Here is a 26,203-nt window from a genome sequence, read left to right as displayed (position 1 = left end):
CTGTCAATAGTTGAGTCAGACCCACTGGCTGTCTTTGAACTCCTTAAAGATCTGCTCTGAGTATAATCAGACAGCCTGATAGTTGAGATGCAGCTGGCTTGTCTTTAATGACACACTCATCCTTGCTAGCACTGGAGCTGTGCTGATACTGCAATGGCGGGAAATGTGAAAGAAAAATGCTGATGTAGGCACGACCAAAATATATGCATGTGTGGTTTGGTTGTTTGGAAAGACTCATCCTTCTTCCACATGCTATTCTGCTATCTGAGCTTTCTTTTCCCCTCCTTCCTTTTCTGATAGGATGGAAAGATGTTAGGAGAGACATCTATCCATCCATAATGTGTTTTTTCTCACCTTTTTATCTTCCTCCAAACTAATTTGTTTACACAAAAAACTGTGCTCTTTTGCTCTTGTTTGCAGTTATATCCTTATTTTTATGGAAAATCTAAATGACACATGTATCTAAAGCTCTTTAAACATTAGCATGGATGACCTCCTGCATATGCAGTCTTGGGCAGAGGGGAGAAAGTTGTTGGACTAGCACTTTGGCCTTTGGTAAACGATCATTAATAGTTAACGGTAAAGATGTCACTGAAGGAAACCTGAGGCTGCATTGGAGCATTATTTTATCTTGGGGAAGTACCTTGGAAAGAGAGAAAACATTGTCCCCTTGATTATGCTTCTAGTGCATATTCCAGTTCGTATCATTGAAAGCTGTATTAGTTACTTCCCTTTCTTGGATTCCATTTCTATAATCCCTGTTTATTTTCAATAGGAACTTGTATATTCTAGTGGCAAAGTAGCAAAGTTGGCCATGTCTCTGACACAATCTATTTGAATCCAAAAAGATTTTAGCAGGCTTAACTAACTTTTATGCACAAAAAATGTATTTCCTGTTTAATAGTATCGGATTGGCTTGTATTATCTGCTTATGTAAAAACGAATTAATTGTTTCAAAATGGTCAGGAAGTTGCATTCTGCTTAGAAAACTGCTACATATTATTCCATCTGCACCAAAATTAACTTACTTTTCTGCTCTTGCATTTTTGTTTCATGCTGGTATGATCAGATACATGGCCTGCAGTTCAAGCTGCAAGTTTTTCCTACAGAGGAACCTAGTGCACTGTCCTTAACCAAGTAATCGTTTTGGTCCCTACCAGTAATAACTGAGAAACTTTCACATTGTGCTGTTTAAGGGCCATTACTTCTATAAGAAGTGGGGGAGGGAAGAAGGAGGTCCTGTTTTATCTTTTGCTCCTACAGTTGAGTTGTATATGATGAATGTGTATTGTGGCCTCAGATCCACATGCAGGCTAATTACAGCCAAAAGGTACTAAAATAATGAAAGGAGAGAGTTGAGGCAAGACTGGGGCTCCTAGATAATTGCATCTCAGTGGGGATAAGAGGCATGTATGACTTTGGTAGGGGAACAGCTATGAACCTAAATGTTAGTGTTTACACAGCATTGAGAAGAGCTGGCCCGGTGTCTTTCTTGGGACATTAATTGAATCGTTGCAAAGGGCTCTAGGGCAAGTGTGGGCTTTTCTTGCACTCTAGCTGCCTTCTCTCTCTTGAGCTGTGTTTCCCTCACATGACCGAAACCACCACCAATTGCAGATAATGCTCTAACTGCTTTTACAGACTGGTGAACAGAGCTCCTTAGCACAAGCTGAGGGTGCAGTAATGTGGTATGATATAATGGCCCAATGACAATTTTGAGGTCAGTTGCCTTTTAAATCAATCCCAGTATGTTTTGGAGCATGGGATGTAATTGGAGAGTGAATGTTATTAGACCAACATCTAGTGCGGTTTTAATATACAACTCCTCCTTCAGGTGATGGATGAAATTCAGATATCCATGCGGAGTTCCCTGTATATATTCAGCTGCCTTGGACATCTTGGATTTTGAGGTTTTGGAGTAGTTTGCAATCCCTAGCAGGAGTTCATGAAATCATTTTGGAATGGCTCCATTCCTTCCCCTTCCTCACCCCTCGAGATCAGAGGGTTGTGTAAGCAATTGTTCATCTGTTCCAAGGGTGTTCTCTTTTGGGATTTCACTGAGGTCTTGTCTACACAGAGAAAATGCACTTGTTGAACTTAAACTGGTACAAAGCCCTGTATGGATGTTTGCTGATTTTGATGTAAGAGTAGCTTATTTCAGTTTAACTTAAGCCTGTTCCCAATTGACTTAAACTAAACAGGAAAGAAATCATTCTTGTATTGAATAAGAGTCCACACACACAGTTTAACTACATCAGTTTAAACTGACACCTTAGTTTATACCAGTTCAGCTTTCTCAGGTAGGCCTTAATTTTCTCATTACCTTTACTGCTCAACATGCATATGAGGTTATGAGGAGCATAGGGGCAGTCACCGGATTCAGCTCTGTATTTCTGTTTTGTATGATCTAGCTGGCTTCTACACTTGAAAGGCTTAGGCTATGTCTACACTGTGCACTACAGCAGCACAACTGTGGCACTGTAGCACAAACGCTTCCTACAATGACAGAAGAGGTTTTTCTGTCACTGTAGAAACTCCGTCTCCCCGAACAACAGTAACTTAGTTAATGGAAGCATTCTTCCATGAACCCTGCAGCATCTACACTAGGATTGCATTGGCATATCCTATGGCACTCAGTCGTGTACCAAAGCACTGTAGCTATGTCAGCCTAACTTTGAAGTGTAGACAAAGTGTTACGAACCAACCAAAGTTGGAGGCTTTGATGATGGGCAGTAGATGGAGCTCCTGCCAGGGAAGATAAATGGTGGTAGTTTTGGACAGGAAGAAGTGCCGTTGATGATTATCTTCTCCCTTCCCCATCTTCTTTTTGATTCTTAGGCTTGGATATGTTATCAAATCAGCGATTTGCTGGCACGAATATTGTAGTGAGCTTGCATCACCACCAAGCAACTGTATGTGGAGTTAATCAGAATGAACTGGACATTCATACTTACCCTGCAGTTTTCAGATAGACATGTCAATCACAAAGTGGCTTTTTTTTGGGTGTGTTTATTTCAAGTGGGGGAGAGGTGTGTGTATTCAGCTTTCTTTTGCTTCCCAGCTGCCCATTCTAGGGGGTACTTATGGTTTCAACAAATGTGCCTACAGCAACACCTATCTTTGTGGTTTTTATCAACTGATAACAGTCCTCAGCGGGCCAGCCCTATTTTCTACCTGCACCTCTAGCTATAGTCTTTAGGCAACAGAATAAATATTGTACACCATCTTGCACACTTGTCAAGCTTCTTCCCCAGTAGAGAGCTCTGTAGTCATATTCCTTCATCCAGACTTCACAGCTCCTTTCTTTTTGTCCTCTAAACGGGCTTCTATAGTGAAAATGAATTTTAATTTTTTTTTAAAATGTGGTTCTCCATCACATACCCAGTAAACTCACTTTGAGGGTAATTTTGTTGCAGGAAGGGTAGTTGTGATGTGTATTAGAGCTCAAAATTAAATAAATAAATTAAATAAAACTTAGGTTAACTAGTGCTGTGTTTATTAATTAGAGTTGGGTCTCTGTGCTAAGTCTGGTGTCTGATCCACATTGGCAAGAAAGAAAGGGTGGGTTGGTGGGTGAGAGAGACTCATATCTGCATGGTGTTGGCCAGTGTAAGAAGAGCCTTCTCCTTAGAACGCGCAGTATACAATTTATTGTCTGTAATCTTAAAAGAGAGAATTTCTCTGTGCTTAGATTAGACTGGCTTACATTAAAAATGCCAACCAACTGAATTTTAGGACTTCTCAGGAATTGCGGAGTGAGTACTAACTGTTAAGTTATGGATTTCTATTAAGGGCTTGTCTTCGCTATATTTTTGTACCTCGAGTTAATTGATTTCCAATTAAGGGTGAAGAACAAACATTTGTAGCCTGGATCTAATGTGTGGGGAAGTGTGCACACTAGCTTTTACAAATGCGTTAACTACCTCAAGTTAATCACAATCAAAAGTCTAGCCTTGAGTGAACTTGGCTACCACCCATTTCTATTGAGGCAGGCGCAAGTATGTCAGAACTGTGGCCAGATGCATTTTTATTGATTATTTATATAAAAACTTGTAAACTTCCTATACAAACTACTTGTGGCCATTGGGCTTAAGTGACATTGCCAGTGCAACCTCCTGTGATCCACTTTGGGAAACACCAGGCTAGGCTAAAATACCTCCCAAGATCATCCCTACAAAATGTGAGGATTCTTCACGAGTCTTCAGTGCCCTCTCGGCCTGAGCTGATGTCCAGGCTTTTGATTTGCTAGCTCTGCAGAGCAAAAATATTGACACTTCCCACCACAAAATATTTGAAGCAAACATTTAGCATTCCAATCAGCTCAGTTAACACGGACATGTTATGAGAAAGAAGGCTGAATGAGAAACAGAGGGCTGAATCAAGCAGAACTGATATCATGAAATAACTTAGAAAAGTTAAGCAAAGGAAAACAAACCAAAAGGAGCCCAGTTTTGTGCTGGCTTGGCAGGGACAGCAGGTGAACTAGCCTGGGCTTTTTTGGCGTTGCAGTTGCATGGCATGGCCAAAGGATTCCATTAGGCCCTATTCATGTCCAAACTACTCTAGGCCTTGTAGCAATGTTTGAAAGTTTTAAAAGTTGGTTGTTTTGCAGCAGATATCCACACTTAGCACTAACCTCTATTCAGCAGCTGTGCTAACCACCAATATAATGAGAGTTAGCTCATGGGCTGTTTGGGTAACCATGTAACTGTAGCCATGGAGTATACCCAAGTAAACCTGTTTAAACTGCTGCCGCTTGGCAAAATTCTACTTGTCTGGAGAAGAGTTTTAATAAGCAAGAACGTTTTCATTAGTGGATTGGTTGGTTGTGTCTCCTCTTCGCCGCTCCCTCCTCCCCCCTGCCAATCTTAGCAAGGGTAGGTGAGTAGACTTCATGACCATTTTGCAAAGTTGAACTATGGGAAGAGCTGATGGACATAACTTTGTACTTCAAGCTTTGTGTTGGGCATTATGTCCGAATGACTTTCTGTCTGAATTGTGTCCTTGTAGGTCGTGTCAAATGCTGCTGGGCAAGGGGTTGCTATCACTGGGAACAACACCTTCAACAACTGGAACTGGCCTAATGCTGTCATCTTTGCTGCTACCGTAATCACAACAATTGGTGGGTATTTAGCAAGTAAAGTTTCCTGGCCTTTAAGTCCTAAGCTCCAATGGGCTGGTACCCTCTTGTGTCCAACTGGCTGTCCACAGAAGGCAGAAAAAGGCTTATAGGAAGTGTATACAAATCAATAAAAAACTTAGAAAATGTATCTTTATGAGTCCACAGCACTCAAATCCTTGAAATACATCATAGAAATGTTTCCCTTGCTAAGTAGTTACAGACCCAATGCGCTGATGAGGTGGGATTAATATGTGCTTAGTTCCAATCAGGCTTACACTTCCATGTCTGTGTGATATAAATTTTAGCACAAAGTGTTGCCTTTAACTTAAAGGAATATTTTTTGGGGCTTGGCGCATCCACTCATAGACTCTAAGGTCAGAAGGGACCAATATGATCATCTAGTCTGACCTCCTGCACAACACAGGCCTCAGATACTGACCCATCCACTCCTGTAATAGACCCCTGATCTATGACTGAGTTGTTAAAGTCCTCAAATCATGATTTAAAGACTTTAAGGTACAGAGACTCCACCAACAAGTGACCTGTGCCCCATGCTACAGAAGAAGGGGAAAACCCCCAGAGCCTTTGCCAATCTGCCCTGGGGAAAATTGCTTCCCAACCCAAAATATGGTGATCAGTTAAACCCTTAATATGTGGGCAAGACTCACCAGCCAGACACCCATGAAAGAATTCTCTGTAGTAACTCAGAACCCACCCCATCTAACATCCTTTCACAGGCCATTGGCATATCTACCACCAGTAGTCCAAGATCAGTCAATTGTCAAAGTAGGCTGACCCATCATACCATAAATTTATCAGTCACATGCATGAGATTTTGTGACACTGTCCTATCACATACAGTGCCACACTCTCCCAAACAAGCCATGGATAGATGCATCGTCATTAGTGAAGATCACTCGCAAGGCCTTGTCTGTCTCCTTTTCTCTATTTCTTACTCTTCTCTAGAGAAAGTTGGACAGAATTGATGCACTCTTCTAAATCTCACTGCTGATTTGTTTGTGAAACCCTACAACACTGTATTGTATTCCTCATCTCTGAAACCCTACAACACTGTAATGTATTCCTCATCTCTGATACGCAGACATACAGTGCTGCAGAACTTGGAAAATCAGCTGCTGCCCCTTTGCAAAAATCTGCCTTTGCTTTTGCAGAAGGTCTTTGCTGATATGTGCAGAGAGCCCTGCAAGATGCAGGAAAACATCAGGGTCACTGTTTGTTGTTCTGACAAGGAACACATACAGTGTTTGAAAACACAAACTGACCAGAGGAGATGGGAGAGAGAGAAATCTTACTGCTAAACCAAATACATCACCATGTTCTGCTAGTTACTATTATTAAAAACCTTTGAAAATAACCTGACTTCATTGTTCTTTAACTTCCAGTACAAAGTTCAAGAAAGCAAAAACAAGAAAATTCTGGCAAAGGGCTTGAGATCAGACTAGTTGTCCTTACTGGAGCTGTGCTCAGAATATCTGCTCGGGCTCTGTTGCTCTCAGAGGGCCAAAGCCCTGACCAAGACAGCTTGCTCTATCACAACCTTTCCTCCACTTCTTCACTGCCAGGCTGCCTTTATCTGCAGAAATACCAGAGCAAGACTTAGATGTTCATAATGGATCTCATGAAAGAGATGTCTTGCCTGCAGATTTCCCAACAAAATTTATGCCTCAGTGGCAGTTCTGACTTCTCCTACCTTAGGCTGTGTCTCCATTAGAAGCACTTTCCTGGTATAGAAATACCAGTGTACTATACCAACAGAGCACTCCTAGTGTGGATGCAGCTATATCAGTAAAGATGTGCTTTTTACTAGTATAGTAACACCACCACCACCACCACCCACCCCCCCCCCCCCCCCCCCCCACCGTGAGCAAAATAATCCATCCCAGTAACAGCGCAGCTTTGCTGGTATAACTGTATCTACACTAGTGAATTCTGCCAGGGATTGCACCTCTTCACACCCCTGACTGACAGAGCTATGCCAGCAGAAGTTTGTAGTGTAGATGTAGCCTTATTTTTATGTCTTTATTAGTAAATGTATAGAGGGTGAAGTCTGACTCCAGTTTGAAACAATTTATAAGACCAAGGCTTTTAGCAATATTTACTGGAAGGAAAAATTGTTTTTAGAAATCTCCAGGTGAGTTTATCTCCTGTTTATCTGGTCCAGAGAGAACTTTCTGACTTAACAGATGAACCAAAAAAGTACAGAGCCAAAATCCAGGAGGTACTTAGAATACAGCACCTTCTCCCCAGCACGTATTTGTATGCAGTGTATTGTTGCCCCATGGGCAGTAGGGGCTGGGAAGCAATTGGAGCAACAAAGGCCAAGCCTCTGGGTTGTGAAGTCAGGGGCTTCTCGTACAGCAGAGTGTCGTATTTATGCCGAACTACCTTGAATTGTCCCTGGCATATTTGTGAATGGCCTTTTATCTCTTTCAGGTTATGGAAATGTTGCTCCGAAGACACCCGCTGGACGTGTCTTCTGCATATTTTATGGGCTCTTTGGAGTTCCCCTCTGCTTGACATGGATCAGTGCTTTGGGGAAGTTCTTCGGTGGGCGTGCCAAGAGGCTGGGCCAGTTCCTAACAAAGAGAGGAGTAAGCCTGGTATGGACTTTTGTTTGTTTTTCTTTCTGCAGGGCGTAGTTGATGTGACTTTGACTTTTAGTTCTTCAGCTCCCTGCTAATCTGGGTAGTGTACATGGCTATTAAAGGCTATATTTAGCAATGGGGTTGCATGGATTGAACTGAGAGAAGGACTGGGCCCTGTTTGGAAGCTCTTTGAGGCAGGGTCCATGTCCACTAGAATTTGTACAGCACCTAGCACAATGGGGGCCCTGATTGGGTCTCTGGGTTATACTGTAACACAAATATTTAATATTATTGTAGTCATTATGGATACATGCACAAAAATTGTTACAAAAATATGTATAATCGGCATAGGTAACTGAGTGTTAATGTAATAAAACCAAGTGGATACACTAAACTATTGAGGGTGAAATATAGACATGTATGTATACAGTCAGGTAAATTGGTTTTGTGCAGAAGTTGGGGAAGAATGAGAAGGAAAGTGCTAAAATTCTCTCCACGCATGCCATGAATTGCAGTGTGTATTGTGATCACTCTTACGGCTACTCCAGCCACACCATCCCATCTCCTCAGTGCAGAGCTTAAGTGCTGTGGGGGCCAAGTTTTGTGTCTCTACACCAGGATGAATTTTGCCTGTAGAGAATTAACAGGCAGCTATGGATTATAGGGCTGTTGTTCTCACAAAAGTTTTAGTGATGTCACCTTTAGTGCAGCTTGAGTGGCTTGTGTAGTTATCAGAAACCTTTGATGGAACTGAGGCCTGGGAATTCAGAATACTGCATGTTTAATTCATATAACATGCCCTGGCTCTCCTTTTCTCCTGAACCCTCCAGTGCTATCTTCTGTCAACCCTATAGTGCTCTTTCACTGATCACTTGCTCCTCCTCTGTCAGCAGTGTCCCTAACTCCAATGGCCTTTTGCAACCCCCTTCCTTACTACCAGAGCACTCCTTATCTTTTGCTCCAGCAGCCACTGTGCAGGGTTGGTGATATACTCATGGTCTGCAGTATTTGGGCTAACATTGATGGACATGCTGTAAAATGCACTGGGGCGGAAGAAAACTTGACTTGTCTCTCTGAATTATTTTTTCCTTCTTCATTCACAGCGAAAGGCACAAATTACATGCACAGCTATTTTCATTGTCTGGGGAGTCTTAGTCCATCTAGTCATTCCTCCCTTTGTCTTCATGGTGACTGAAGGCTGGGACTACATTGAAGGTCTCTATTTCTCATTCATCACAATCACCACCATAGGATTTGGAGACTTTGTTGCTGGTCAGTTAACTCCCAGTTTTCTTATTTGTATATTGCCTGAAGTGTGTCTGTCTTAAATGTAAAAGTCAGTGCTGTGGTGTGTGTGTTCAACTTCCTGAAATATGGGTGCATCTAGAGGCTTTCACATTACTGAAGTTTTTATTAAAGATCAGCACTTCTCCAGGAGACTCTGGAGCTGGCCCTACCACCCCTCAAAATGGCACTTCCTAGACCCTGAGCTCAGCACTCTCCAGAGGTTGGGGGAAACAGATGGGGGTGGGGGTAAGGAGAATTATCTCAACATAGTGGAGTGGGAGAAGCTGCTCCTTTCCTGCCCTTGCTTGCGCTGGTCCTAGCAACCACAGGATTGTGCTAGCTTCTCATCATGAGGGGTGTGACCTAGAAGGCCTGTGATCTAAACCCATCAGTTAAAAATCTTGGGTTAGACCAAAGAGCTAGGAAACCATGGAACTCCTAACTTCTAAATGACATCAGAAAAGTCACTTCAATTCTTTACACCTGTCTCAATAATCCTAATTTGAGTTATAAATATTTCACACATACGCGCTTTTCAAGCAATCGAAGCTTTTTAGAAACAAGCTTTATAATATCTCTGCTAGGCATAATTGTCCCTGTTTCTCAGATGGGAGAAACTGAGGCACAGAAATGTTGAGGCCTGATCTTTAAGGAGTGACCTTTAATCTTGTGTGCCCAACTTCTGCCACCTAGACTCTACTTTGGAGTGTTGTACTTGTTCCCCAGAAGTGCTGAGCACTCATTACTTGACTGAAGTCAGTGGGAGCTCTGAGTGACCAACGCCTTTGAATATTGAGCCCACGGTATCTAGAGTTCAATGCCCAAAATTAGAGAGGACATCTAAAAAAATTGGGCATAGTTTGTCCAAAGCCACCCAGGAGAGTTTGAAACAAAATCCAAAATCTTGACTTCTGACCTGTGCTTTGATAACTAGATTGACCTTTCTCCCTGACCAATTTTTAAAAATAGGGATAGTTTGTGGGTTTTGCAATAAGTCATTCTAGGAGTACTTAAATGCAAACCTCCAAATGTTTTCTGTTTCAGCTTTGCTCTTGGCAGGCAGGTGTGAAAATGGTGGTCTGAAAACCCTTCAAGATTCTTCACTGGATTTCAAGTTATATCCAGACTAAAATTTTCTTAAACCTTGTATACGTTCATTATATAAACTTTCTTGTTTTGAATTCTTTATAGGTGTAAACCCAGATGTAAACTACAATGCCCTTTACAGATATTTTGTAGAGTTATGGATCTACCTGGGCCTAGCGTGGCTTTCACTCTTTGTCAACTGGAAGGTCAGCATGTTTGTGGAAGTCCACAAAGCAATCAAGAAACGGAGGAAAAAAAGGAAAGAATCCTTTGAAAATCACCCTCACTCTAAAAAAGGCCTTCAGATGGGCAACTCCAAGGACGTGAACATCTTCAGCTTCCTTTCCAAGAAGGAAGAGACCTACAATGATCTCATCAAGCAGATTGGGAAGAAGGCTCTGAAGACAAGCAATGACAAAATGATTAAAGCAGAAAATGCCAAACCAAATATGCAGAATGCCAAGAAGGATGCCCAGGTGATGTACACAAAGGACAAATTATTCGATTATGACCAGGTTACCCTACGACTCCAAAACGGTCACGTCATGAGGCACCTAACTGACAATCTCACTGGAGACCGCCCACTGGAGGGCACAATGTTTGTAAACCAGCTGGACCGGATAAGCGAGGAAGAAGGGGAAGCTTGGGACTCCAGGGATAACCGACCCCTAATCTTTGAGAGTGCCAATATATGTTTTGTAAATGAAGAAGAAGACGATGAGGAAGATCTTTCAGATGATGAGGAAACTTCAAAGTCCTCCATGGATGACAATCTTGCAGAGGAACCTGAGACTCCCAAAAAACTGGTGAATTTCCCATCCTCTGATGAATCTACATTTACCAGTAATGAGTCGGAGAGTTCTGTGCCTTATGAACAGCTGATGAACGTGTACAACACAGTAAATAATGTAACAGCTGCAACGTGAAACAGCACACGTTTTGGTAGTGGTTTTCTGAAGGTGGTTAATACTGTCTGTTGAAAACTTATGCAGGAGGAAGGCAGATTTATTGCTACCACCTCCTGTCTCTAACACCCAAACCAAAAACCTCCTATGTCTTCATGTCATCAACAGTTGTTTGCTTTTTGGAGTTCAATCAGCTTTGCTTGTCTATGTTAAAACAGTTGCAAAATGACAATTTAAAGTTTGAGGCATCTTGCTTCCTCTTGGGAGTTTATTTTTTTAAGAAAGTGGGAGGAAATTACCAAAGTTGTTACACTGGACCTATTTTTTTGTTGTGGTTTTCATGGGGGAATTAGTTTGGGTGTGAAACTACAGTTTCAGACAAACTGGTTTAGGCGTATAGAACGTGTTAGATTATTGCACTAGCCTTTCACTGCTGGAAAGCTGGATTCCAGTCCTGCGTAGATCACGAGTGAAAATAAGTTTGGGATCTTGTCCTAGCCACACATCACTAACATGCTAGCCCTGGATGTGGCATAACTGGTAGTCTCTCTCCAAGAGAAGCTTGGGACTGGAATAGCAGAATGTACTTAAGGTCAGAGATGTGGTACATTGGCAGAGCTGAGTAAAGAAGCTTAAAAAGCTGCCCAAATGTCTGGGTTATGCCAGTGTTGTTAGTAAATGGTGAGCAGTGAATTTATGAACAAAAATATTAAACTAAAAAATGCCAGAGAGCCTTCTAGCAAACAAGACCTTACCTGGGATGAAATTATCCTCAGGGGCACGAAAAGCACTTGTTGCTAAAATTCACTGTCCAGCAGCCAGAACTGTGCAAGAAAGAGATGGGCGAAATCACTTTGATCAAAGTAAAGAGGAGCACAAAGGATATTACAGACTTTTTACATTGAAAGTGTCCTTCCACTGTCCATATTCTAGAGAAAATACTTGAATATAGACTTTGTCTGTACCAATGGAGTTTTAGCTAAACTGTGTCCTTTTGAGCAAAATCACCTTTTGAGTAGCAGACACTGTCTGACTGTTGCAATGCCTGTCAAAGGAACCTGAAGAGCTGCTACAGAAAGCTGTATGGTATGATCAGTATTTGTGTTCAGAAACTTGTGCAGTACTTCCCCAACTTGGTACTTCAGATTAGACTTGAAGTTGAGATGGTTTTAAAAACAGTCACCTTTTGCATATGGTATTGTTAAAAGCATGATCTACTTGGGCATTCAGTGGTCATTCTACCCCACTTCCAAGAAGGTTCTGTAATGCTAGACCTTGGGTAAACTTTTCAAAAGTGCCAGTGACTTAGGGATTGTCTATGCTGAGGGTTAGTGCGCAACAAATGAGGATGTGAATCTACAGTGCACTAGTTTGCTGCATGCTAACTGGCTACGTAGACCTTGCTACCATGCACTAAAAGCTTTTTAGTGTGCTTTGACATATTCCCATATGAAAGCATACTGTGGAATTTTCAGTGTGTTGTAGCAGGGTCCACTTGGTTGGTTAGTGTGCAGAAAGCTAGTGCACTGTAGATATACACCCTGGTTTGCTGCATGCTATCTCTGAGTAGACAAGCACTTAAGAGCCTGAGTCACTTTTGAAAAGGGCCTTAGGGTCCCAAGTCACTAGGGCACATCTGAAAATTTTACCTCTTGCCTCTAATAAGGGTTTCCGGTTGGTTGTGGGGTGCGTGGGCTGCTTTTTTAAAATGTTAATCCCAAATGTTTTGAGTAAAAAGAAAAGGGTAGTATGTTTTTTTCCTTTTAAAAAAAAAAGATACACACATACATCATGTGAAATTCTTTCAAATGAGGCTCTTGACTGCATGTTGGCAAGAGGTGCTGCTTTCAGTGATCCAAAATATTTTTAGAACAGAGACTTGTCAAGACTTTTGGACTTAAAATGGCAAGTTTTTGTTTTTGTTTAGCAGTATCTAAATCATTCCAAGATGCCTTGGAAATTTTGAAAGTACAGAGAACAGTTAAAAAAAATCTTACTGCCTCTGTAACTTGGTGAGAAGGGTTGTGTGGAATTTTGTAATACTAATCTTGAATTACAAAATTTATGAATAACTGTAAAATTGGCTGCTGCTTGAAATCATGAGAGTAACCTTCCACATTCGGAGGAGAAACGGTGGAACCCAGTACTCCGATTAGATATGCTGTTGACGAGAGGTTCTGAAGCCAGCTACTGTGAAAAAAAGAATTTCTGTATTGATTGCGCTTTGGAAATGTGTATTATGTTCATGGGGGCTTATAACCCAAGTTTAACAAGAGGCAGGATCCTACTCTGTTAAAAATTCTGGCAAAAATGTGGAATTAACTTAATTGGTTTCAGCAGTTATTCCACCTTTACAATATCATAGATGAAGAGAGAATACAACTCTCAGTGTAATTGCATACTTTTACTGCTGTTCGTAATCTTGTTGACTAGATGCATCAGATTTGCAACAAGCAGGAATGAATTAATGTCCATACAAGGAAGGTTTTGATTAGAACTAATAAGTTTTCTTTTCATGGTTTTTCATCATGACTCTGAAGCCCCTCAGGCGTGCCTCCTTGGATAGAGAGTTTTGGATGACAACTTTATCTTGGTGCCACTGATTTTTCAACCGTAAGAAATGGGCAACTACCCCATTTATAGAGGTGTGTCTTTTATTGTAGGTCTAGTCTTCTCATTAAGGAAATGCACATCACTTTTTTTAGAAAAAGGAACACTCCATAAAGATATTCTTGTTCTCTAGCTTATGTTCCATTGTTGACACAAAGATCAAGGCTTTAGTGACAGTTAACTGTAGGGTCGTGGTAGGGGAGAAAGGCACACTGAAAAAGATGAAGAAAGTAAGTCCAGCTGCTTGATATTCTGTGTTAAGTATAGAAGAGGGGCAGCCAAAGTGTGGTCTGTGGAGCGTTAGAATGTGGCTCCCTTTAATATGGAAATTACATGACCCAGACGCTTGGCTTGGCTACTCTGACTGAGATGGAATGTTGCACACTGGAATTTATAATCTCCATATCAAACTGAATCTAGGTCTTTAAAGATGTGGAGGGATGTAATCTGTTCCATGTTATTAAGTTAGGTGCAGCTCTCTGGCTTCTGCCAAGCTGCTGACGTGGCCCTCATTTAGGTCTTCCCAGCATAAAATATAAAAGTCTACATTATAAACAGCATGGATTTTTAGGTACTGATTAACTTTCCTGGAACTAAGTGCAGAATTTTTCTGAGACATAAGCACACCTCACAGTATTGCACTCAAGACAAACCACCCATGTGCCTTACTGTAACCTTACTGGGCAAAATTCACCTCTTTGCAGCAGGCACAAGGGCTATGTACCAATTAAATCCTTCTTTACACCCAAAGATTAAGTGGCATTTAATTGGTACATTGCAGAGGGCCAGCACAAAAGCGAAGAGATGACGTTATTTTTCAGATGCTGAAGCCATCTCAGAATTTCTTGTGTTCTAAGCCAGCCAGCCCTCTTTGTCCACCTGTCTTCCACATTCTAAGAAAAACAACCGCCATGGGGCCTTAACTAGCATAGTCTTTTTGCCTTTTGATTCTCATGTAGTGAACCAGAAGTGTGTCCAGTCTTTTAGCTCTTCAGTATAAAAGTGCCTTTAGCGAGTTTCAATTCCCAGATGCTGCTTGGAAAGATCTTGTATAATGTGAAGTTGTCCAAGGAAACTTAAGTTTACGATTTGCCACCATTTAGAATCTCACTGGGGTAACCAGCTATGCTTTGTTCTTAAATAATTTCAGTTTTATAGGTGGGATTATGTGGTCAGCTGCTAACTTTAATAAAAAAACAACGTTTATGGCAGATATAGAAGTAGGTAGGGGAGGAAATCCTTCCAGCTGGCTGTTGGCTGCTAACCTATTTCCAGCCACTTCTGGGCCATTAAATCTGAGTGTAATTTCCCCTTTTTTGTCTGATTTCCATTTGCTAGGATGATCCAATGCTGTAAAAGGCATTGGCAGTTGCAACAAGGTCTTTATGTTGTGTTGGAAAATCTTGTTCCTACATCCAAATTAAAAAGACAAGGCGACCTCATCTTTCACTTAGCTCTCTATCAGTTATTCACGCTGTCTTACGCCAATTAGACCAGTCTGAGGGTGACTAAATGGGCTTCAATGGTGTGTGTGTGTGTGTGTGTGTGTGTGTGTGTGTGTGTGTGTTTTGTGGCAGGCAGACTGACAAATTTGATATATTGGTATGAAACTACTGAATAACAGACAAAAAGAGCCTTGTTCTTCCAACGCTGGGGGTTTGTGTGAATCCATTGCTGCCAATGGATGTCACAAAACTTAGATAAAAACAAAACCAGTGCTAACTTACAAACATCTTACCCTGCATAAGGTATGAATTTTTTTTCTCCATTTGATTTGAATGGTACAGGTAAAATAATACACAGCATTCTCGGTCAAATAGGGGAAAAAAGCACTACAGAAGCCTATTGACCTTACCAGGAGCCTGAGAGCTCTATCTTTCCCATACTCTTCTTGCCTTCTAGGCTTCATTCTACTTGTTGTGATGAATTTAACTTTAAAAAAAGATATGAAAAAGAGACCCTAATTTTTAAAGTTTGTACAGTCCTGATGATCTCACTTCGGTCACTCCATCACATGAACAGATACAACATGTGTTTATCTGTTACTTGTTTGCTGATTGTCACTGGAATCGCAAAGTATGTAAATATTGGATAACTCTGTTTCAAATGTAATTTATTTTAATATTTTGCAATAAAACGTGAATTGTACAGGTCGTTTTCTCCATTCATAATTGGGGGAAAGGGAAGTGGAGAGGTATCAAGGAACTGAGTCTTATTTCTACCACACTGTACACTTGTATTGCAATTCATAGTCAAAGCCACTCATGTTCCAAAAAGCGAAGGCCCTGATACAGCAAATTGCAAGTTAATATGCTGTATTTTGAGGGAGTAAAGTCTGTCAAAAAGACAGGCATGTTGGAATGGAGGTCAGCATTTGGAAGGCTAGCCAGAAGGTCACATAGAGAGTGATTGTGTGCCCACTTAATTCTGCCTCCAATCGAATCTTACCTCTCTTTCTCCCCCTTAAGCACCTCCTCTCTACTCCTCCTGCAGCTCCAGGATTGATTAACTCCCCTCGCCCAGCTGCGGGGGCTGGAGCAAGGTCCCCTCTGCCCCTTCCCAGAGTGGGTGTTGCAGGGAGGGAGGGGAGAGGATTTTTCCCAGTTACCCACAGGAGGGGGAGGAGTGAGTGGAGCCACCCTGAGCATCTGGGCTCTTTCTGTTCCCTCTTAGGGTTACCATCCATCCAGCTTTTCCAGGACATCGCCTCTTTTTTGAGCGGGGGGGGAGGTTCAAATATCAGGAACTGTCCAGGGTTTTTGCAGAGCAGAGGATGCAGCTCAGTAAGAGCCCCGATTGGTCTGCTTCCGGATTGGTTCCTCCCCTGTAGCCGCAGCTAATTGGTCCATTTCCCTGCAGCTGCCGGATCCCGCCCACCCAGGACCCAGCTCCCAACCCTGAGGAGAGGGTCCTGCAGGGAGGTGCTGACTGACGGTTGTCACTGCATCTTGGGCTTGACACCCTGACGGAGTGACGCTGCTCCCCACCTCTAGTGAGTACCCCCACTGCAGGTTCCCCTCCCCCCTGCAGTGACCCAGTCCTCTCCCTTCTCTGCCTGTGTGAGAATGGTGTTGGCTCCTAAGGAGTGGGGGAAGGCAGAGGCAGCGGAGAAGCCAGCCAGTCAGAGGGGTCCCAGGAAGTATCCTCCCTGGGCTGGCTCGGTTCAGGCCCAGCTGAAATCCCATGACTTGCAAAGGTAGCATAAGAGTTGGTGCCGCTGTAAATGAGGGGAGCTTCCCCTGGCCTCCTGACACAGTTGCTCCCCTCACATGTAACTTGAGGAGCGCCTCTACCCTTGAAAGCCGTGAGTATAGCTGGGAGGGAAGAAAGAGTCTGTAGACCCCAGCACACCTCTCAACATTTCAAGTTGGCCAGGCAGGAGGGGTCCTGCCCCCTGGGGTTGCGAGCTGGGGAGGGGTGGGGGAGTTGCAGAGTAAGCCCACCACACGGCAGCGGCTCTGCCGGTCCTGCAGGACTGTCTGGACTTGGCTGCCTGCTCAAGGCCTTGCGACCTAATGGAGACTCAGCACATGCAGATACGGCCTGGCCACACAGGGCAGCTGAGCTTAGCCAACCCTGCAGGACAAGAGCCACTTCAACCAGGACAGGTCATTTTGTGGGTCAAAGCAGGGCAGTCCCATAAAACCTGGGACTGTTGGGAGTTATGCCCTATCCCTTCCTGGTGTACATCCCCTGATGCTGGTACTAGGCTTTCAGCCCCTCCTTTTCTTGAAAGTCATTTAGGCTGTTTACCCTGTGATGACTAGATTCAATTATTGCCTGTAGACTTTGCCCGGCCTGAGATATTTAAAGTATTAGGGGGATGTTGTTTAGTTTCTATGTTGACAAACACCAGCCTGCAGATGGCACCTGGCACTCTTTCTGCTGATTCATGTGTAGGCACGCTCCCAGCAAAACAGAGGTTGTCTTTGCAACATCACTAAGCCATCATTCCTCCCAGCCTTCCCCTAAACTCGCAAGAAAATCGAACTGAAAGGAGCCTCTTCGGTCATCTTGGGGAGAGAGGGGTAGAAGTCCATCAAAGGGTGTTAGGGGGAATGGGGTATTACAAAATCCCATGTAATCAGCACCAGGATGGGATATCCTTGTTTTACATCATAACTTAAGAAAAAAACAATCCTTTCTTCAGGGTATAGTATTGGGCGTGGTACCAACTTCAGCTAGAAATGTATATAAAAACCGGCTTCAGTGCCCATAGGAATTAACAAATCCTGATGAAATGGGGTAAAAGATAATCCCAAAAGGAAGAGTGGGAGCAGAAAGGGAAGTCAGAGAGAGACCATCTCAGAAACAGACCTTGAAAACAAGCTGAGACACTCCGTCTGGAAGCACTTTCTCTGATGTCCACATTCCCAAATTGAACTATTACTTAACAGAATCCTGTTGACATACAAGATTGTGGTTGTACACATGTTTTATCTTCTGCTGGTATATAATACCAAATACAATGGTGTCAAACATAGTATGAGACCCTAGATATGACAATCTTAAAAAAACATGGTATTTTTAAAAATACTGATCAGACTAGTGGTAGGATAATTAGAGAGAGTCAAAATAACATTGACTGAAAAACTTTCCCATTAGAAAATGTTTTTTGTTGACATTGACATTTCTAAAGGAAAATTTTGATTAATTTTTTTAATTTTCTTACTGTGAAAGTCCATAGTTGTTTGGAGTGGTGGTGTAGCTGTGAAAATTCAAAACTTTATTTTTTCATTTTGAATTGACATTTTGAATTTAAACACATTTTTAAAATAAATTAGAAATGAAATTTCTTTCAGTTTTTGGTAACCAAACTAATTTCAGTTTTCTATTTTCAGGTTTGGGATTGTGGGGGGAGGGAAGGAAGGGGGTAGAATTTGAAAAGATAAAACTGAAATATTATGATTTCCAAAAATTGAAGCAAATTTTCATTTTGACTTACAATGTTTCATTTCAAAATGTTTTAAAATTTCTCACAGAAAACCAAACTTTTTTTTAATAAGAAAATTCAAAGGGCATTTTCCCCATAATGTTTTGTGGGGAAAAATGTTGGGTTTTCCAACCAACTCTAGTATTTTTGAGAAATAACAAAGAATCCCCAAACCTGCCTGTCATCCTGCCTAAGCTTGAGTGTACTGCAGTACAATGTACATCTTCTTTCAAAGAGCACAGGCCAGGCCTACGCTGAGAATAGGAGTGCCAGTCTACGCCTATCAGAGTCCTTACATCGTCCTATAGGTTTATGGCTTCAGGCACTTGCTGATTGCATCTCTGTTTACACCTCTCTAGTCAGTTTCTGGGTGTATAAGGAAATACTGCAATTCTTTTCTAATGCTTTTAAGTTCAGCACTTTAAAATCTCTTGTGCGTATTTGTAGGGTGGGCACGGCTTATACTGATGCTTAAAAATATGCTGGACTCAGAGAAGTATTTATCCCAACCATACACCCTGTCCATGGACATGACGTAAAAAGAAATGTATGGCCAAAAGTGTGAAGGAAATCAATTTGTTCCCCTGCATTCAGTCCTATAGGAAGAATCTCATTAAAAACTACAAAGCATCCATAAAAAAAAAGCAGAGACCACTTATCAAAAGCTTCCTCTTTGCCTTCCTGCATGTGTCTGGCTGTATTTTTACTGCCAGAAATTAATGTTGTGTTTCTCAGATTGGATTTAACTCCCACACTTTGTGAGATGAAAATGGTAGGGTTTCATTTACAATGCCACAGTTCTTCCCATATCACTCCCAGACCTGTTGCTTATCTACTATATGTTGGCAGTCAGTGGAAAAGTGGGGAAGCAGCTCAAGACGTCAGGCACGGACAGCCTCCTGCAATGCTTTTCTGCTCCTTTCAGGCTGGGACTGCTGCCAGTGCCATCTCTGGCACAGCTGGAAAGGAAGGCAGAATTAATAAGGAAATTGACCTATATTTAATTTCTGACTAAAATGGGAAATGAATGAAAAACCAGCAGTAAGCAATATGCCTTAGGCATGTGGTGGGGAACACTGCCTACTGTGACTAATTTGATTGCCATCTGATGTTCTAAAATGGTAGAGTAGTTGTGGTTTGCCTCAAAGAACATCAGAAGGGTTCACAAGGAGGACTCTGATAAAACCAAGAAGCAGTAGATTATAAGAGACCAGATATTCTGTTCCATAAGGTTTCCCAAACGAAAGTGGAAGCCCTGTTCTTTGAATCAGAACAAACCAACAAAAAACCACTAGACTGGACTAATAAATATACCACGGAGAACAGTTCAGTATCACCAGTGGGAAAAGAGACAGGTGCTGCCACTGGGTCCAAAGCCTTCAGCAACCCAGGGAAAGGACCCTTCCTCGCAGATGTGCTTGAGAAAGCAGAAAGGAGGGAGGGACAGGAAAGTAATTTATGGAGTTGTAGGCCTGCTTTCCTTTCTTGTGCTGTACTCTGTGGCACCTTTCCTGATGGGCCACAGAATGAAAGCTTTCTAGAACCAAGAGTGCGGGGGAGGATTGAAGGGAATCATGTGCATGGAAGGGTGGGATGCATCTCTCATGAAACTGTTCACAGAATTAAGTTGCTGGAGAACCCCTGCTGTAAGCCCAGTACACACATCATAGAAGATTTAAAGGATCCTGATTCCTGAGCTGAGGAAAGGTGGAAATACTGCTGAATAGAGTAACTAAAACAGAGACAGAGCATGCAAAGGGAGGAAGAAAAAATCCTGAAGTCCATGGTAGCTGAGGGGCTCAGCCCCTCAGCAAGGTTGGTGCCAAAGCAACAGGAGACTGGCAGGTGAGGTGCTAGCTCTTGCCAAGGCTGCAGGCATTAGTAAAGAACTGGCAAACTCATAGTGGGAGATCAGACCAGTTCACTTGTGTTGATCAAAATAGGTATTAGTCTCATAAGAATGTATTTAGTGTTTAACCTCTATTGAATGTTTGTAAGATGCTGCATGCATTAATCTTATTTGTAATGTCTGTATTCCATGCTATAACGAAATATGTAGGTTTTTTTGCTTTATAACTTTGAAAATGTTTGCTCTAAGCTTGTGAACTCAGATAGGAAGAGTGTCCCCCATCCCCGGCCCATCCAGAAGAACTATCAAAATCAGATGGTCCATCAAGGAACAGTGCAATACAAAGGTTTGGTTAATGGCCCTGTCACACCTAGGAAATGCTACATGAAACGAATCTCCTCCTATGCATTTGGAGACTGAATGAAGGAAATCAAACAAAGACACAAGAAAATTTCCTGTCTCCTTGCTGTGTGAACTCTGTCAGGGTCAGAGATTCTAAACAGAAGCATGGATTCCAAGGGGTTACCCCCTGGGTCCATGCTGAAAGACATCTTGAATTGACAGTCTACCGCATCTGTTATCTTTAGGAACCATTGATGGTAACTCATGTGTTTGTATATGTTTGCTTGCTTTAACCTGTAAATAACTTAGATAAATCTTTAAGTTAATTTATTAGAGGATTGGCTACAGGCATTGTCTCTGATGTGAGATCTAAGACCTTGTCTACACTACACAGTTTTGTTGACAAAAGTAAGCTTTTGTCAACAAAACAGTGAAAGTATACACACTGAAATGCTCCGCCTGCCGATATTAACTGGGTTGAGATTCTGGGTGGGTGGTTGTTTGGGACATAAATGCAGGTAAATAGGGAAAAAATTTCAAATTGTGACCCCCATTCACCACAGGTGAGAGTCATAGAAGACGATATCTCATTTCTGAGAGTTAACAAGGATGGATGCATCTCCTCCATGTGGGCAGCTTCAGACCAGGTCCCTATGCTGCCCACCTGTGCGCTGCTTTGGTCCCCGCACAAGTGATTGCTGAGTGGTGCGGGAAAGTGTCCTACAACAGGGGAAGGAACAGAATCTCTCTGCCAAGGAATCTGAGGCAGAGAATTGGAGATTACCTACAGGAAAGTTTCCTAAAGATATCACCGGAGGTTACCCATGAAATCTCGACCTGCATTAACGTGTTCCTCAGCCGCACTGCCTAGTTGCGCAAGGGAATGGGAAAGCACATGGTAACACAGCTACTCCTGTGTATTTCTATCCCCTCAACTACCTGTATGTTTTAGCAAAGCTTAGTATTCCCATGCCTTCTGTACCCAAACAGCATCTGCTTCCAAACACTTACCAGAGCTCCCCTCTTTTGCATCCTGAATGCCAGAGCTGTGGGGCTGGGGCCGGCTGCCGCCTTCTGGGGTCAAGAACCGCTTCTGATTCCCAACATCACCAAACAAACCAGTCCATGGCTCCGGGTCATCCTCCAACTCCATCTCCTCGTTGATGACTTCTTCATCGGGGTTGATTCTGACGTTCATGGACTCTGTGGCCACAGAGGTATCCACGAGTGACTTGGGGGTGGATATGGGGTCACCGCTGAGGACTGCTTCCAGCTCTGTGAAGAAGCTGCAGCTCTTTGACTCTGCACCAGAGTGACAATTTTTCCTCCCTGGCCTTCTGATAGCTCTGCCGCATCTTCTTGATTTTCACTCAGCACTACAGCATGTCCTGCTCATAGCCCTTCTCTGCCATGGCATGAGAAATCTGGCCGAAGGTATCAAAGTTCTTTCAGGTGGAGTGGAGTTGGGCCTGCACAGCCAACTCTCCACAAATGCCGATCAGGTCCAGCAGCTCCAGTGTGCTCCAAGCGGGAGAGAGTTTGGTGCATGGAGCCTCCACGGGGAACCGGGAAGAAGAAATGTGATCTCTCCACGCTGACCAAGCACAAAGTGGAATTTCAAAGATTCCTAGGACTTTACAGAGCAGCAGAGTTCAAACTGATGGCCAGAGCAGTCAGAATGGGCATTGTGCGACTCTTCTGGAGACCATTTGCCACGATATAACCAAACAGCAGTGTCTACACTGATTCTTTTTCAATTGAAGTTGGAAAAAAAAAGCTCTATGCCTCTCGTCAAGGTGGTTTTATTTCATTGAATAAACAGGGCAGTTTTGTCAGAGGCGGGAGGGGGTGATTGCAGTGTGTACACCAGCACTGTTTTGTCGAAAAAAAACTGACTTTTTTCAAGAAAACACTAGTGTAGACCAGGAGTCATATCATTGTAGTTAGGGTGACACAGTGTCTGTATAGACACTGTGTTCCTTACATTGGCTGTTGGCTGTCTCGTCAATTTCAGCTCCGCTGGAACCATGAAATTGAGACGAAAGCCCCCCCCCCCACACACACACACACTCCTCTGGCAAGCTGGGTGGCTGGACCCTGCTCTCAGCTGGGAACCGGGGCAAGAAGCCCAGGCCCCTGGACCTCGCTTCTGACAGGAAACAAGGTAGTGAGAAACCCTGGGGGCTTCCCCTGCCCCCAGTGGGGAATGGGGAGCTGGGGTGGGGGCAGCCTGGCTCCTAGCAGGGAGTGGGCAGGGGAGAGCTAAGAAGCCAGGGGAGCTAGACTCTGCTCCTGGGGGCCAAGAAGCCCCAGACAGCTTCCCACCCCCCCAGTGGGGAACATGGAGTTGAGAAGCCCCAGGCACCTTGCCCTGCTCCCAGCAAGAAATGGGGAGCTGAGGGGGGACTGACAGCCCAGCTCCTGGCAGAGAGCTGGACCCAAGGAGGCTAGTGCAGACATCAGCCACCACAGTGATTAATGCAATGTCTGTAAATCAACCTAACATAGGTCAACTTATGTTAGTAGTGTAGCCATAGCCAAAGACCCAAATTGATCTGGGTAAGTGACTGGTCTTTGGAGAATTGCAGCAACCTTGAATATTGTGTGACTTTTTTGGTGTAAGTGACCATTGTCACTAAGTACAGATTGCCAGGGTGGCAAGATAGACAGGAGAGTCTAAGGGGACTTTCTGTGTCTCCCTGGTGAGACTGTTCTAGTGAGCCATGAGTTCACATTTGTTATTGGCTTGGGGAAATCTAAGATACCACCAGTGTGGGGTGTCTACCCTGTGCTAGGCATTCATGGTCATGAGCCACTCTAGACAGTGTGACTCTGCCAACCTCTAAAAAATGCCCAGCCATGAGGGACATAATTTTCGGTCTCAAAATACTTGATCTGTTAGAGGTTTGGAATAGAGGAAAAAACAGATTAAAGCTCAAATTTGCTTTCCTTTATAAATTGCTGCTTTCTGACCCAATCTGTGACCTTGTGCATTCATACAATGTATGGTCTTGGAAATGTTTGTGATAAACTTATTTTCCCTTGGCCCAAAAAAGCTTTTCTGGAGAGGGCAAAAGGGAGGAAAAGGCTCTGAGATTGTCATAGTTTATTTACTTTAAATGTTCATTCTTTCAAAAACAACAAGATCTAGGACTTGGAGGTCAGTGACAGCTTCCAAAAGCTATTACATGCGGACTTTATGCAGTAATTACCCAGACTAAACTTTAAAGAGGGACATTATTGTTGTCAACTGCCCATTTGCCTTTCTCTTTCAGCTCCCAACTATATATTTCCCTTGCCTGTGCATCCTAATTTCTCTTTCCTCTGCTATGCTGCATCTGTCTTATCTTATAACAATTCCTGTGGCCACCTAGGTACGCCATAATTGTCCCTATGCAGTAAAATTGTAGCCATGTTGGTCCCAAGATTTTAGAGAAACAAGGTAGGTGAGGTGGGGTCTTTTCTTGAACCAACTTTTCTGCTGGTCAGGGAGACAAGCTTTCAAGCCACACAGAGCTCTTCTTCAGGTCTTGGCAAGGTACTCTGAGCATCGCAGCTAAATGTAAGGTGGAACAGGTTGTTTAGCATTGGTAATTAGCACATATTGAGAGGGATGATTCAAGGTGGAGTGGCCCATTAACATCTATGCAGTCATAGGACAAAAAGAGAGGGTTAGTGGGTTACAAATCGTTGTAACTCACGAAGGCCTTTTCTACATTACAAAGATAAGTCAACCTATGTTAGGTCAGCTTACAGCCACTACATTAATTACTGTGGTGGCTGATATCCACACTTCCCTCCTTGGATTGGTAGTGCACATCCTCACCAGGAGCACGTCCACCGGCGTAAAAGGGGCTTTGAGGGGAGCTGAGAGACCAGTCTCTCTCAGCTGCTCTGGCAGCTCCTTGGTGGGAGCCCGATTGCCTCCTAGGCTCCTGGCAAACTGACCCCCCCACTCCCTGTTCCCTGCTGGGAGCTGGAGGAAGCTGCCTGGGGCTTCTCACCCCCAGGGAATGGGGTACAGCTGCCCCAGCTTCTCCCCCACACACACTTTACGGGAGCTGGGCAGCCTCATCCATTTCAGCTCAGCCGTGAAGTTGACAAGGTTGCCTCGGTTCTTGGAGCAGGTGGAGACACTGCCCAGGCTTCTCCCCTTCCCATTCCCTGCCGGAAGTGGGGTCCAGCCATCCAGGCTTCTTGCCCTGCTCACAGACTGGAGCAGGATCCAGCCACTCTACTCTCCAGGAGAGCTGGGGGTGTAAGCCTTACACCTTGTTGGGGTGGTTTTATTATATCGGCATAGCAGGGTAGTTACATCAGTGGGAAGAACATTTCGATGTGTACACCTCCACTGTTTTGTCTACAAAAGCTGACAAAAGTCTGTAGTGTAGACCAGCCCTGATGGTTGTGACTCACTAACTCCCTCTTTTTAAGCTTCTCTCTCTCTCTCACCAACAGAAATTGGTCCAATAAACGATGTTACCTCACCCACCTTGTCTCTCTAATAGCTGTCCTTATGCTGCCCAGCAGGGCCCCTTGGCATTGCACACTGACAGCAGAGCCCGTAGTTGGATTCTCCTACTTTAAAAGCCCAGGGCCTTGCCGCTTGACTCAGAGACCACTCTCTGTGAGTAATACAGGGCCCACGACACAGAGCTGAACAGTTCTGATTCTCTCCAGTAAGGTCATCGATACACATTATTTATCCACTATGGGTGTGATCCTAGGGTCTCATAATTAGGAAAAGAGAACATGGATATATCCTAACTATTTGGACGCTATTTCCTCTGGGGGGCTGGGTTAAGGACACATCTTGCCAGTTGGCGTGGTGTTCCCCGAAATGGCTTTCACGGAAGGGCTTTGCCATTTTGAGTTAGTTGCAACTGCTTCTTTTTCAGCCCCACTTGCCACTACTCCTTCCCACTTCTTCTGCCACCACACCTGAGCTCCTCACCACCTCTCTTTCACAGGGCTCCCTCCCACCACCTCAGCCTTTGAGCTGAAAGTCCATACCTGATTAAAGCACAGTTCCCTTCTGCAGTGTAGACGGGGCCTAACTCTCTTTTAAGAATCATGCTGAAGCCCTGGAAGGGGTACGCTGAACTACTGTGTATTCATGTCTACTAACATGCTTGCAGTTGTGTGGATAGGAGCTACATTTGTGCCTTTGTAGCACAAAATAGGTAGCTAAATTGTCACCTGCACAAATAAATCTTTGGCTCCAAATCAGCAATTTAACAAAAGAAAAGAAAATGAATGGAGCACAATGTGCATCATGCCTATTTACTGAAGACACAATGACCTAGAGAGTGAAAACAAAGAGAAGAGATGAGAGTCAGAAGGAAGCTAGCATAGCCCAGTCAGTTTGCACTGGGAGCCTTTATGCTGTGAATAGAATAGAATTCTGTAAAATGCTTGAAAAACCCACCCATGCTTCCCCTCAATATTGCATTTATTTCTGAT

The 26,203-nt window shown here is 43.4% G+C and overlaps 1 protein-coding gene across 2 annotated transcripts in view; it reads left to right on the top strand.

Annotated features, from left to right (window-relative positions):
* The window catches only part of KCNK5 (potassium two pore domain channel subfamily K member 5), a 55,895-nt gene extending 40,126 nt beyond the window's left edge, over positions 1-15,769 (top strand). For both annotated transcript variants that reach the window (XM_067564769.1, XM_067564770.1), the window contains exons 2-5: positions 5,011-5,122; positions 7,577-7,743; positions 8,832-9,000; positions 10,207-15,769. In XM_067564769.1, coding sequence (XP_067420870.1) covers positions 5,011-5,122; positions 7,577-7,743; positions 8,832-9,000; positions 10,207-11,027 — 1,269 coding nt within the window. In that variant the 3' untranslated portion in view covers positions 11,028-15,769. The remainder of the gene's footprint in view (positions 1-5,010; positions 5,123-7,576; positions 7,744-8,831; positions 9,001-10,206) is intronic.
* Positions 15,770-26,203: the final 10,434 nt, after the last annotated feature.

The sequence above is a fragment of the Emydura macquarii genome, unplaced genomic scaffold (assembly GCF_026122565.2).
Source record: "Emydura macquarii macquarii isolate MOO-44397 ecotype Brisbane River unplaced genomic scaffold, CSIRO-AGI_Emac_v2 contig_2676, whole genome shotgun sequence".
NCBI lineage: Eukaryota > Metazoa > Chordata > Testudines > Chelidae > Emydura > Emydura macquarii.
Note: the sequence above shows the minus strand (reverse complement) of the source record. Positions and strands in the feature narration are given on the sequence as shown.